Source organism: Gopherus flavomarginatus, chromosome 4 (genome assembly GCF_025201925.1).
Source record: "Gopherus flavomarginatus isolate rGopFla2 chromosome 4, rGopFla2.mat.asm, whole genome shotgun sequence".
NCBI classification, from domain to species: domain Eukaryota; kingdom Metazoa; phylum Chordata; order Testudines; family Testudinidae; genus Gopherus; species Gopherus flavomarginatus.
Genome location: NC_066620.1, coordinates 185,928,541 through 185,942,285, shown reverse-complemented (window position 1 = coordinate 185,942,285; position 13,745 = coordinate 185,928,541). Strand labels below are relative to the sequence as shown.

General features: G+C 37.0%; 1 protein-coding gene across 4 annotated transcripts in view; it reads left to right on the top strand.

Moving 5' to 3' along the window:
- KIDINS220 (kinase D interacting substrate 220) overlaps positions 1 to 13,745 on the top strand; it is a 176,417-nt gene that overhangs the window by 21,065 nt on the left and 141,607 nt on the right. For all 4 annotated transcript variants that reach the window (XM_050950541.1, XM_050950540.1, XM_050950543.1 and 1 more), the window contains exons 3-8: positions 1,738 to 1,836; positions 3,430 to 3,528; positions 5,527 to 5,625; positions 6,784 to 6,885; positions 10,311 to 10,409; positions 12,599 to 12,796. In XM_050950541.1, coding sequence (XP_050806498.1) covers positions 1,738 to 1,836; positions 3,430 to 3,528; positions 5,527 to 5,625; positions 6,784 to 6,885; positions 10,311 to 10,409; positions 12,599 to 12,796 — 696 coding nt within the window. The remainder of the gene's footprint in view (positions 1 to 1,737; positions 1,837 to 3,429; positions 3,529 to 5,526; positions 5,626 to 6,783; positions 6,886 to 10,310; positions 10,410 to 12,598; positions 12,797 to 13,745) is intronic.

The window sequence follows — 13,745 nt, the reverse complement described above, 5'->3', positions numbered from 1 at the left end:
TATTTCAGTTGGTATTCTATTGTTTAACAGTGTTACTAAACTGTGATTAATCGCGATTTACTTTTTAATCATGATCAATTTTTTTGGAGTTAATTGCGTGAGTTAACTGCGATTAATTGAGAGCCCTAAAAATAAGTTTTATTACTAAAAGACATTAAGATAGCACCATACACTTACTTGGCACTTTACAGATATACAGTCATGTTTTCGTCTCAGAATAACTACAATTATTACTCTGTAAGATAGGCCCCATAGTGCAAAATGTATTTCCGTGATAATTATTTATAATGAAAGTATCTGGAAAAATGTAATTAAAACTAATTTAAGGAAAATGCCTGCGACAGCAGAAATCTCTCCTGGATGAGTCAATCCATTTCCATCGTTCATTATACCAAAAGCAGAATAAAGGACTGATAAAATATATTCCATAATTAAGCAGTCAGCAGCAAGCAATTAGTAACCTTAACTAACGCCAGTGTAATCAGATACGCTGATTCAGCTCGTTAGTAGTTTACATTTTCAGGAAAGTTACTGATGTACTAGTTAGAATGACATGGCTGTTATAGGCAGGCATTCAGTGCATATTACTAAAGCTGAGGGAATTTGGACGCTGTTCTTTGCATCTTTAAGGGAAGCAATAATCCATTCAGATGTAGGGTAACTTCTAGCTTGAAGATGGAGCAGGATGGGAGGAGGGTAGGGAGAAATCCATTGTCTCAAACTGGCCAGCTGTAGGCACTTTCAGACAAATTCTCTTATTTGTAAACTCACCGTAACCCTGAGTGTATCAAATTCTCTCTCTCCTTCTCCCAAAGTCTGTTCTTCCTCACAATCAGAAGTTATCTTCTATGATGCCATAATGGATGGTGGAGAAAACATCATACAGGACAGCCCTTGTATGGACTCTCTCATATATAACGTGACTTATGGATTGAGAGAGGCTGCCAAAGGTGGTGTCTAGCAGCAAGCAACGTCATCTGGGATTGTTCTTTTGCTCCTCTGGCTGGGAGAGATGCCTCTTGGAGAAAAGTGTCTCCATAGAAGGGAGTCAGCTTTGTATCAGATTTTTATTATCATCCCTGAAGGCTTGATTCTGCAAGATGCTAAACACTCTCCAGTACTGTTTGTTTCAGTGAGAGGAGACTGCCTAGTACCTTGCAGGATAAGATTAATAGACTCTGTGTTGCTCAGTTGTCTGGTACAATGACAAACGTATTTTCTGTGTTCAGAAAATAATAAATGTATAACTGAACTATGTTCTCTGGACTTCCAAAAGAAATTTCAGTATGGACTTTTGTTGCTCTGCAGATACCAATTCGTTGGTTGGACTATGGTCTTTCTAAATGCATAGCCAAGCTTCTTCAGTAAGGAGGAAAAAAACTCTGGATCTCCAGATGTGTTAGGTGGATAAATGAGTTGTGGACTGGTATGCTTTTAGTGTATTGCAATTATTTTCTAAAAGCCACTCTTTGAAACCACTGTTACTATGTGGACTACTATATGGAAAGATTTAATACTGTCTTGCCATTTCTTTTTTCACTGCCTTTTTTTTCATGTTGTTTGAATGTTACATTTTATCAGTGTTTCTTATACTAAATCAAAGCATAAATTATAAGAACAGTACTTGAAATTCCTTTATAGATGATGGTACTTCACTCGTGGTGTATATAACTATGAGATTTTAGAGATATATCAACTTGTCTAAGTAGTTCTATTGTAACTATCATTTGATTACAGAATGGTCAGACTCCATTGATGTTGGCTGCTGAGCAAGGCAATTTAGAAATTGTCCAAGAATTGCTCAAGAAAGGAGCTAACTGCAACCTGGAAGATGCAGTAAGTATTGTCATTTTCTTTTTCCAAGATGGTTCCTTAACTAGCACTAATGTGTCTGGCTCTGAAATATCATGTAGTTCTGCTTCAGGTCTGTTAAATGAAGCACCTCTGTGGCTGATTTTGGATCAATTATAATGGTAAAATAGTTAACATTTTGCCACTGTAACTGATCCACAAGGAAGCACTCTTGACTAATTAGGTGCTGGTCCCTTCTTTGTAGCAGCGCAGAACAGCAGTGTATAGCTATTGGTCATGAAGCATTACAAAGCAGTCTGCGTCCTGGCATTTCCATATTTAAACTGATGGCTCCATTAAAGTTTGTGTATTTGGGAATATAGTACAGTTTGTTTAATGAAGCATCTTTCATGCTGCATCCCATCTTTTTTTTACAAAGCTACAGTAAAGCATCAATTACAGAGTTGCATAATAGCAGAGGGGAAAGAAATCACAAGGCACAGATGAGGAAGATGTGCTTAGCTGAGTTTTGAAAAAAGATGCAGAATGGATAAGTAAAGAGAGAAAAGGCAGCTTATTCAATATGGGAGGAGCAACAGTGGCGAGAGCTCTTACATCAGCAGTAGCAAGTTTGCATGAGAGGAGTAGCAAAAGAAGCAGGCAGGCTAAAGGAGGATTTCAAGACAAGGTGAGAAATTTTGAACGGAATCCTGAAATGAATGGGGAGCCAGTTAGGTTTATTGATGATAGGAATGATGTCATTAAGCTGCTTTAAACCTGTTAGAAGCTATGCAGAATACTGCTGCTAGTTAAAGTTTGGGTTGCAGTAGAGATGAGTAGCAATAGTTAAGGTGAAAGATGAATGGAAATAATAATTGCATCAGAGGTGTGGCGCAGAGGCAGTTGTATACATAGTGTTGTGGGGTTGGTGACAGGAAGATTTTACAAATATAAATATGAAAGGAGAGAGTTCAGGGTCAAAGATGTTTTCAAGTTCTAGACAAAGGAGAGGTGAATGGAAGAATTGTGTGGATTCTCTTTCCCCGCTGCTGATGAGAATGAAAACTCCTTAGACCTATGTATGCAGATTCTAGGAAGCTGAAATGTTTTAGCGTTGAAGGCTGCATTGGGGTAAGAGAATGAAGATGGAAAAAAACCATAGATTTTTAGTTACACAGAAGAGAGTTATTCCCGTGCTTTGGTCATGGAAAACCTCAGATGTATAAACTTGTGATGGGGGAATCTGAGCATGCTGGTTGTTAATTTTGTTAAAGTAAGTATTGATACAGATTTGAGTTTAAGCCATCTTTATCTTCTTGGCTTATTAGTCAGTATGATGAAGGCTCTCATTTGAAAAAAACACTTCACAGTTACATTAAATCTCACATTATATTGATTTCCTAACACATACTCACGATTTCACAGTGGGTGTATACTGTCATTAGTTGAATAAATCAAGACATTATAAACATGAATTTGTACTTTATACTAAAAAGCTATACTTGATAGCTCTAAGGTATCCACTGTATGCTGAGACTAGTAACTTGTTATGTAAAACCTTCATATTGTGTCCTCTGTAAATATCACTAATTGAATTTAAAAAAAACCCTGCATCTTTCAACTTTTTTCTTACTGTAGGATAACTGGACAGCTCTTATTTCGGCAGCTAAAGAAGGTTATGTAGACATTGTAGCAGAGCTGCTTAACTGTAATGTAAATTTGGAGCACCGGGATATGGTATGATCTTTTTTTCTAGTTTTAAACTGGAATAGTTATGCTAATAGGGACATATATGGAGTTGATTTTCCAACTATACAAAAAAATTGAAGATCTGTTGTTTGAGTGCTTTAAAATGTAAAAGTTCTGCGTTGAAATATTTGTCTAATGATGGAAAAGAACATACCTTTTCTAAGGTGATTTTTCTTTTTCTGTACATTAGAATTTCTTCTAGAATTTAAACTAAAATACTGTAACTGTCTGTGAAATGTAAACTGTATTATGCTCGAGACTTTCATGCTGCAGGAATCTCAGATCTTGAAAGTTTTAACAATTTTATTTAAAAAAGTTAATTATATTTAATCTTTGCAAATATAAACTAGGGAGGGACAAAGTAACAAACACTCTGCTGGTTGATTTTTGTCAGCTGGGTGAGAATGAATCATGAAGGATCAATTTAAATTCCTCCACCAAGTTCAGTTTAGTTTAGAGGCTCGATTATCTGGGCGGTTGTATGTATAACTGATAGGGTAGTCTCCTTATGTGGCATATGTTAGGGATAATTAATCTCAGTAAATTGCAAAGTCCAACTCTTGAAATTCTTAGGATTCTGGGGATTGATTTTGCTGGGGGAGGTAGCTAAAGAGAAAAATACTTCTTCTTCGGTAAAATAAATGTTAATACAGTTAATACAGTTGCTCTGGTTAGAGATAAAACTATTTACAGTAACTCCTCACTTAACCTCCTAGTTATGTTCTTGAAAAATGCAACTTTAAGCGAAATGTTAAACAAATCCAATTTCCCCATAAGAATTAATGTAAATGGGGGTGGTAGGTTCCAGGAATTTTTTTTTTGCCAGACAAAAGACACTATATACATACACAGTATAATACAGGAGTAGGCAGCCTATGGCACGGGTGCCAAAGGCGGCACGCGAGCTGGTTTTTAGTGGCACTCACACTGCCCAGGTCCTACCCACCATTCCGGGGGCTCTGCGTTTTAATTTAATTTTAAATGAAGCTTCTTAAACATTTTTTAAACCTTATTTACTTTACATACAACAATAGTTTAGTTATATATTATAGACTTATAGAAAGACACCTTCTAAAAATCATTACAATGTATTACTGGCACGCAAAACCTTAAATTAGAGTGAATAAATGAAGACTTGGCACACCACTTCTGAAAGGTTGCCAACCCCTGGTATAATATATAATATAAGACCACATGCCCCAACCCTGCTCTCTGGCAAGAGTGCCGGGCGGTTGGAGCAGGTCAAACCCTCATGCCCTGAACTCACTCCCTGGCTGGAATGCCTGGTGGGTGGAGTGGGGCAAACTCCCATGCCCCAACCTCTGGTCCCCGGCAGGAGCACCGGGCGGGTGGAGCGTGGGAGCCAAACAAAGTTTTATAAGGGAACATTGCAAGACTTCAAAGGACTATGTTCTCTAATAGGTCAGCGACCTAATAACGAAACAACGTTAACCGGTACAAAGTTAAGTCAGGAGCTACTGTATGCTTTTCCTTTATGAAACTATGCAGATTCAAGTGGCAAGCCTTGCTCTTGAACTCTGTCTGTTTAGTTTTATTGAACAGTGAATTCAAATTTGTCCATGGGTTTCCCAATAACTGTTATTCAAGTGTAACATTGGCAGGTTTGTCCACCTTCATTTGAGTCATTATGGAAGCACCTTATTCAAACTAAATTCTGCAGTGCTTTTTTTTTTTTTTTTTTTTGTCTGTGATTTTGTCTGCAGCAAGTTTGATAAAATCATTTAGGAGTGCATTTTCCTTCCTCTTCCCCATCTCCCGCCCTAAGTTCTATATGTTGCAGCAAAAAAAGTTTAACTTAACATTTTACATTTGAATTTTTAGACTAGTAAGATGGCAACATTTGTCACTATTGCTTGTGATAGGCTCATAAATAGGAGTCTAAGAACAAGTGTGCAATAGAAGAAAATGCATAAATATAGGTTTTAAATAAATCTCTCTAATATTTTTCTCTATTGTATTTTACAGGGAGGATGGACAGCCCTAATGTGGGCATCATATAAAGGTTGCACTAAAGTAGCTGAGCTGCTTCTTCAGAAAGGAGCAAACCCAAACGTCACTGGGCAGGTAAGGTTTGATCTTTGAGAGGAGAAAGAGCCATCAAAAACCTGAATTGTGTAGTAGTATTATCTTGCGAAGAACTATGACTTATATAACATTTTATACTGCATATCATGGCAATAAAGTGCTAATGTTGTGATTTAGTATCACAGCAATTATTGTTTATTAGAGCAGATGATTTTATAGATTTCAGTAAGGTTGACATCGGTAATATATTAAGATAGTGACAGTAATTTCTATGTATAGTAAGCCATATACAGTAGAAGGAGAATTCTGTTCAGTTTTAATTACTGTATATACTCATTCATAAGCTGAATATTTTTGGTAAAAAATTGATGCATCGAAGAGCAGGGATCGGCTTATAAATGTCCTCTTGTTTACCTGGAGCGTTCATAGGCACAGAGCCCCTCAGCTCCCTGTGGCTGCGGTTTGCTGTTCCCAGCCAGTGGGAGCTGAGGGGGCTCCATGCCTGTGACCACTCCAGGTAAACAAAACGTCCAGGCCTGCAGGCCACTTACCCTAATGGGCCAGGAGCCAAAGTTTGCCAACCCCTGAAATATAAGGTCAGGTTATGAAAGGGTCTCACAGTTTTTGCTATTTTTACCTAACCATCTTGGGAGGTTGGCTTTTAAACGAACGGGCTAATGAATGAGTATATGTGGTACTTTATTTTTAGAAATCAATAATTTAATAAACATTCATATAATTAAGAGTAATAACATCTCTTGTTTTAATTATTTCTTGGTAGCTAACAAATAGTCTGGGTTGTAATTGTGTCATATATACAGATACTCCTGAGAAGACTAGTCATGATACTGAAGCTTGAAGCTTATATAAATTTGTTATATGTATGTCATGTTTTTTTTAGGATGTTTGTCGTTACAACTGTGTAAATAGTGAGGTATTAGGATATGATCTTTTAAAATCCTTGTTAAGAGTAACTGTGTCCAAACAATACATGACTTGTCTACTACTGACCCATTTAATTGTCAAAAGTTACTGAAGTATGATCAGTAGATAACTTTGTATGTATTTCTTTTCATGTTTTATGAAGTCTGAGGCATTCTGATAGATATTAATGTATAAATAAAAAAACAAGGAGAGTTAGAAATATGTTTTTGTTTCATGTGGCTTAGTTTTTATATTGTTGTTGTCTGATCCAAGCAATATAGCATTTATCCAATCATTTGGGCAGCAGGACGTGGCCATTCAGATATCGTACATCTCTTGCTGCAACATGGAGCTAAAGTCAACTGCTCTGATAAAGTAAGCTTTGATGTTTGTTTAGCATTTTTATATTATTACAGAATTGTTTGTACGGCCTAGGAAAGTATGTCAAACATCCAGGAATATATCTAGCATATAATATCCAGAATTTCTCCTCTTCATTAAGCATTTCATTTATGCAAGAATTTCAAAATTTGTACACCACTTCCTGACTAAAACATCTGTCACTAATTCTGAAAAATTAGCCTAAATTACATTTTTTCCTCACATGGTTAAAATCTTTGTGGTATAGACCAAAAATCTTTTGCAAATCTTCTTGCTTCATAGTATATAACAGTTTACAGTGAGTAATATACTAAATATAATATCAAAATATTGCACTGAACATTGATTACCTTAAATCCTGTTTTTTGTCCTTTTATTTCTATAGCTTTTGGAAATGGTGCTAACGTCACTTGGCTACATATATAATTCTGACATCTAGAAGCTTGTGAGAAAGGAGTTAAAACTGCAAGCATTTAAAATGTGGTAACTTCAGTTTGTGAAGTCTAGCTTTCTGACCAGTTAGTTGATCACTGTTCCAAAGCTAATAACTTCTTAAAACACAGCTTCAGACTAAATAAATAAGCTTAATAGGCCAGGCGAGAGAATACCACCTCCATCTTATTGCTTTCACAAAGAAGTTTGATCACCTAATAAAGATGAGATCAAAAAAAGATTAAAAATTAATATTACTTCATTGGAAGGTTTAGTTGAAATATTCAGAAGGAGAAATGGATGACAAAATTAATTTTTTTTAATTCAAAGTTACTTCCTGGACAGTTAAATATTCTTTGGATTATTTTATAAATTCCAGTTCCAAGGCATGAGTCAGGTGCGATGAAGAAAATGCAGACTGATGACACTTTACCAAAGGATGAAAATGGAAGTAAATTACTAAGTACTGAGTTTTGAAACACACATTTTACTTCATTTTCCATTTTGCAAACTAGCAGGTCATTGAAAAAACCACCAACAATGTAATATTTTAACATTCTATATTGTTTTTATCATTGCCTTGAATAACAATACAGCATCAAGCATTGCTTATTCTTTTAATCCCTTTCTTTTTCTTATCTTAAGGGACATATTATTTATTAGGGAAGCTTACTTTTGAAATTTGGGTTGTTAAGTTTAAGTCCTTTCCTCATATAAGCTCATTACACTTCCCTCTGTAAAAATTTACTAGATTGCTAGTCAGTTTCCTTTTATAAACAGCTGCTATAAAGTGACTCCCTCTGTGGTGCTCTGGATGTCTCTGTCTATAAACAGATCATACGGCTCTTCATAGAGCAAAATAATTTAAAAAAAAAAAAAAAGGCATGTCTGAAAATTGCGTGTCTGAAAATACCTCTCAGGTTGATCTTTCAAACAATCTTTTCCTAGCTGAAACTGGTAGTTATTAATTATAGGATTTTGTTCCTTGTATTAAGTAAGAAACTTTCAAAAAACAGCTATACAGGAATTCCTACAAAATATATCTTTATTTCTGATATTTAAAGGCTGCCTTTCATAAAATCTTGGTGCTTATACACACTGATTAATACAAAAATTACCCAAACACAGTTCTCAGTCACAGTTTAAATTATTACCTGAACTGTTGTTTTCAACCAATCGCTTCATAAAATGCCTAAGAAATTTAGATGCATGTTGAAGCATATTCTGAAATTTTGGGGGTGGGGAGTAGGGAGGAGGAATTGAATTAGTCAGGGATCCCCCCTCACCCCCCCCTCCCAAAGTCTTACCACAAGCTGTCTCTCTCATTTCAAACGCAGGGGACTAAAAGATCATTGCCTAAGCTTACTACACTAGCAGCAATATTACATGGGGAGAGAGGTGGTCTCTCAAATGAGAGAGACTGAAATCATTTAGGCCCTGATCCAACAAATGCCTTAAACACATGCTTAACTTTTAGCATGAGAATATTCCCATTGAAGTCAGTGGGTCTACTATTCATATGATTTAAAGTAAAGCATATGCTTAGTTACTTTGCTGGATTGAGGCCTTGTGACTTTATAAATCAAATGCTGCACCTCAAAGTCCTTCGGAAATTAATACACAGCTATTGCAGACTGTCGAAACCTTATTGAAACTTTTGACCAATCCAGAATGCTTGTCCAGTCCTCCATAGTCTCCTAACTTTTACGTACTATCTTGGCGCTTGCACTGCATCTTCCCCTGATCCATCCAAAATGCACTGATCACCACTTTGTGCCCTTCCCTGTTTCCCTCCTGCCCCGGTAAACCCCTTGTGAGCTGTACGTTTAAATTTCTTGACGTTATAGCCCCATTTGCTTACATTGTGGGTCTTGTCTTCCCCTGTTCTATCTTTCTACCAGTGATTTTTAGCATCACTGTGCTGTTAATTTCCTTCTCCAGCTCTCACCTCCATGAATTTTTACATATTGCCTCCTATCCAGGGAATAACCCAGTGTATGCTAAGATACCAGTGTCTTCTCAAAACTTTTCCATAAAACTCCACTCCTATGATATGCATCTGTTATGATTATGAGAAGTGTATCTATTTTTATACTGTAAAATAATTGGGGAAAGCAAGGCCTGTCTTCATTTTTGTGTATTTTATAGTGCCGAGCACACTGTGCCAGACAATATAGGACAGGGATGGGCAAACTTTTTGGCCCGAGTGCCACATTGGAGTTGCAAAATTGTATGGAGGGCCGGGTAGGGAAGGCTGTGTGCCTCCCGAAACAGCCTGGCCTCTGACCCCTCCCGCTTCCCACCCCCTGACTGCGCCCCTCAGTTCCCCATACCCATCCAACCCCCTGCTACTCCTTGTCCCCTAACCACCGCCTCCCGGGACCCCTGCCCCTAACCACCTCGAGACCTTACTCCCATCCAACCCCCCTGCTCCCAGTCACTTGACTGTTCTGACCCCTATCCACACCCTCACCCCTTGACAGGCCCCCCAGGACCCCACGCCTATCAAACCATTCCTGTTCCCTGACCGCTATCCACCCCCCTGCCCCCTGACTATCTCTTCCCCACTCCCTGGGACTCCCAAGGTTATCCAACCTCCGCTCCATCCAACTGCCCCTGCTCCCCTGACTGCCCCCCGGATCTTCCACCCCTTATCCAATACTCCTGGCCCTGACCCCCTTACCATGCTGCTTGGAGCAGCATGTCTGGCAGCTGTGCCACTGAGCCAGAGACGCCGCTGTGCTGCTCGGCAGGAGTATGCAACTCTGCTGCCCACCCAGCTGTGTGGCTGTGGGGGAGGGGCCGGGCCTAGCCTCCCTGGCCAGGTGCTCAGGGGCCGGGTAGGACGGTCTCGTGGGCCGAATGTGGCCCACAGGCTGTAGTTTGCCCACCTCTGATGTAGGACAATAGTCCATTCTTGACATTAAATACAGTAACTCAATTTGAAAGAACATAGTAATAAGTTCTGTGGTTGATTTTGTTTATAGTATGGAACCACACCATTGATTTGGGCTGCTAGGAAGGGTCATTTGGAATGTGTGAAATATTTGCTGCAGATGGGCGCTGATGTTGATCAAGAAGGGGCTGTAAGTAACTAATTTTGTTTTCCATGGTAAGATGTGTCCACATCTCTTGTTTCCAGTATAAACAGATTTACATTTCCGATGTGCAAAAATAAAACACAACTAAATCTTGACAATGAAGAAAATGAAATTTATTGGTCTTGATCAGTGTGCGGTTATTTTTTAAGATCTAATCAAAAAGGCATATAAGAAAACAAACTGTCAGCTTTTTATGACTATGGATTTGGTACTTTTAGGTGTGACATTGCTATATAATTTTTTAAACTATGAATTTTAAGTTTAACAGATACATTACAGAAGTAGTGGGAAAACAATAGCACACGTTTTATTTCTTTGGATTTATACAACAATGAAAAGGAACATCTGTGCTATGTTTTATGAGTCACAACTTAATAGATTGTCTGTTGCTATTTTTAGAGATTTAACTACTGTGTCAGAACTCCCTGATAAGCAGAATGTTGGTGTGCCAAGCACCTATCACATAGTGCTATTTGAATAATAAATCATATATAAAAGTTGGTGTGGCTCTTCGTGTTTTCCAGATAATATTTAAAACGTATTGCTTTAGTTGCCTATTTTGCCTTATAACTGAAAGGCTGTTTCTATTTCTAAATTTTTATTGAAGACTATTCAATATTTGAATTGAAAATAATGTAGTTAGTTCATTTAGAAAGATGACATCTCTGCATAAAATGTTCAGTAAAAATTCCATAAGAACATGTAGTACTTACATTAAATACATATGGCAGCAGCCTTTCTCAGTCTTTAGTCCTGCAAAGGAAACATGCAGGCAAACCCCTACACCTGAGCAGCTCTCTTTACAGGATTGGTGCCTAATGTGATAGAATAAGTTGACAGTCCCCAAGAATTCATGTAAATGAATTGCATCCTGAATTCAGATACACTGTTAGGCTTTGATAAAGAGAAATGTTGAATCTGAGTGTAGTAGGGTACTCTCTCAATATGTGCTATATGTTGATGCATGGGTACTGAAATAATAGTCAAGCCCTAAACTAGTAAAAACAGGAATTCTATTTGGCTTCCCAACACATGGATCTTTGATGAAAATGAATATTTAAATTGCTCTAATTATACAGGTTAGAGTGGGTGCTGCAAATAACCCTACCAAAAAAAAAAACCTAACAAAAAAAATTACCCCCCACTCCCCAAAAAAAAAAATCCTTTCCGCATTCTTCTTACCTAGGGGTCAGCAACCTTTCAGAAGTGGCGTGTCAAGTCTTCATTTATTCACTCTAATTTTAAGGTTTCATGTGCCAGTAATACATTTTAATATTTTTAAGGTCTCTTCTTATAAGTCTATAACATATAACTAAACTATTGTTGTATGTAGAGTAAATAAGGTTTTAAAAATGTTTAAGAAGCTTCCTTTAAAATTAAATTAAAATGTAGAGCCCCCCGGACTGGTGGCCAGGACCCGGGCAGTGTGAGTGCCACTGAAAATAAGCTCACGTGCCACAGGTTGCCTACCCATGTCCTTTCCATTTAAATGTTTCATATCACTTACGTTTAGTTTGTGATATTCTCACTCTGAGAAGTAGTGGAAATACTCCTTAAATAATCCCATTGAAATTAATGAGACTGCTCAAGAAGAAACATACTACTGTAATGTAAGGACATTACAGCATAGTCACTAGTGAGAACTTTGCTATCATATTAACATTTCATTCTAGTTAACTCTTCAGATGGTTGGAGGAGGGACAGTGGAGGGTAATATTCTCACTTCAAAGTGAGCAATAAAATATAGTTTGTGTTCTGGGTGTTTGTGTAATATGTAAACAAATTAAAACCGTGGTTCTAATTTATTTTTCTGAAATGGAATTTTCATTTTTAGTGCACTGGTGAACTGATATTATTTTCATAATACTGCAGAAAGATTGTACAGTTCATATTGTTTTCAGAAGTTATGATAAATTGCTTTAGGTTTTAATGCTTGCATTTAGAAAGCTCTTCGAGATAGTACCTGTTTGTTTATTTTTAAAATTTATAAAGTACATACTACCATATACGGTACATTTAATAAAAATCTATGCTAACATTTGAATGCTTGAGAAAGTATTTGATACTTTCATGAGAAATCTTTTATTCTTCTTTAGATTGCAGTATTCAGGTATTGTAATTATTTGTATTCCTTATTTTGGGTGTAATAATTTTTTTTTTATTTTTTTTTTTAGAACTCTATGACTGCACTTATTGTGGCAGTAAAAGGTGGTTACACCGACTCAGTAAAGGAAATTCTGAAAAGGAACCCAAATGTAAATTTAACAGATAAAGATGGAAATACAGCTTTGATGATTGCATCAAAAGAAGGGCATACTGAAATTGTGCAGGATCTACTTGATGCAGGAACTTATGTGAACATTCCTGATAGGGTTAGTAAGTTTTCTGATGATAAACTTGATGTCAAACATATTCTTGATATTAGCCTGTGTAACTTTATTCCAGTGTATAGTGGTGTGATTAATTCATATATACTAAATATTTTCATGTGTATTTTTTAAGTTTCTGCCACTAAGCGGCAGACTTTTGTATTACCATTTTAGGTCATTTTAGGTCAGCCAGGGGCCACATGCATGATAGGAAAAAAAAGATACTTTTTATATAGAGCTAAAGAAAGTCTAACATTCTTCTGGCACTACAAGTCTCCACTAACGTATAGGTGGACTAATGTCACCTCTTCAGCAGGCCTTTTTCCAGCTCTTTGGTTTATAAGTCATGAAATCCATTCAGGACCTGAGTTAACACAGTATTGCAATACACTGTGGGAACATCCACTTGAGCTTCTTAACAGATGTTCTTTTTTGTTTTTTGGTGTCCTTCCAAAAGATATGCTGTACGTCAACCATAATATATTGAACTCAGGATTCGTTTATTGGGTGGTGAAGAATAATACCCTCCCTTGCTCGAATTACTGATTGATATTCTATGGTCTTTGTTATTCAGGAAATCAGAATAAGTAATCAGGGTTGTCCCTTCTAGCATTAGTATTAAATAAATAAATATTGTTGCCCAGAAAGTCAGTTTCTTTGCATTTTCAATGCCTTTTTCACTTTTAATAGAGATCAAATTTTTTTTTTCTCGACACAGCAGGTGCTTAGAAAAATATAGTGGGTCTGGAGGCACTTTTTAATAGTTTCTAAAGTGTTTGTAGCACTGTCAAGTTACGAGGTAGTGGAACTTGGTCATGTCATTCTAGATTGGCATCTTGCTTTTTCTCTCTTCAGTAGTGATAGAAATTTAGCAGCCAATACTTCACAAGCTGTCATTGGAATCAAAATGCTAAGCATACTTTTCTAGGTCTAAAACAAAGGACATTGGCTC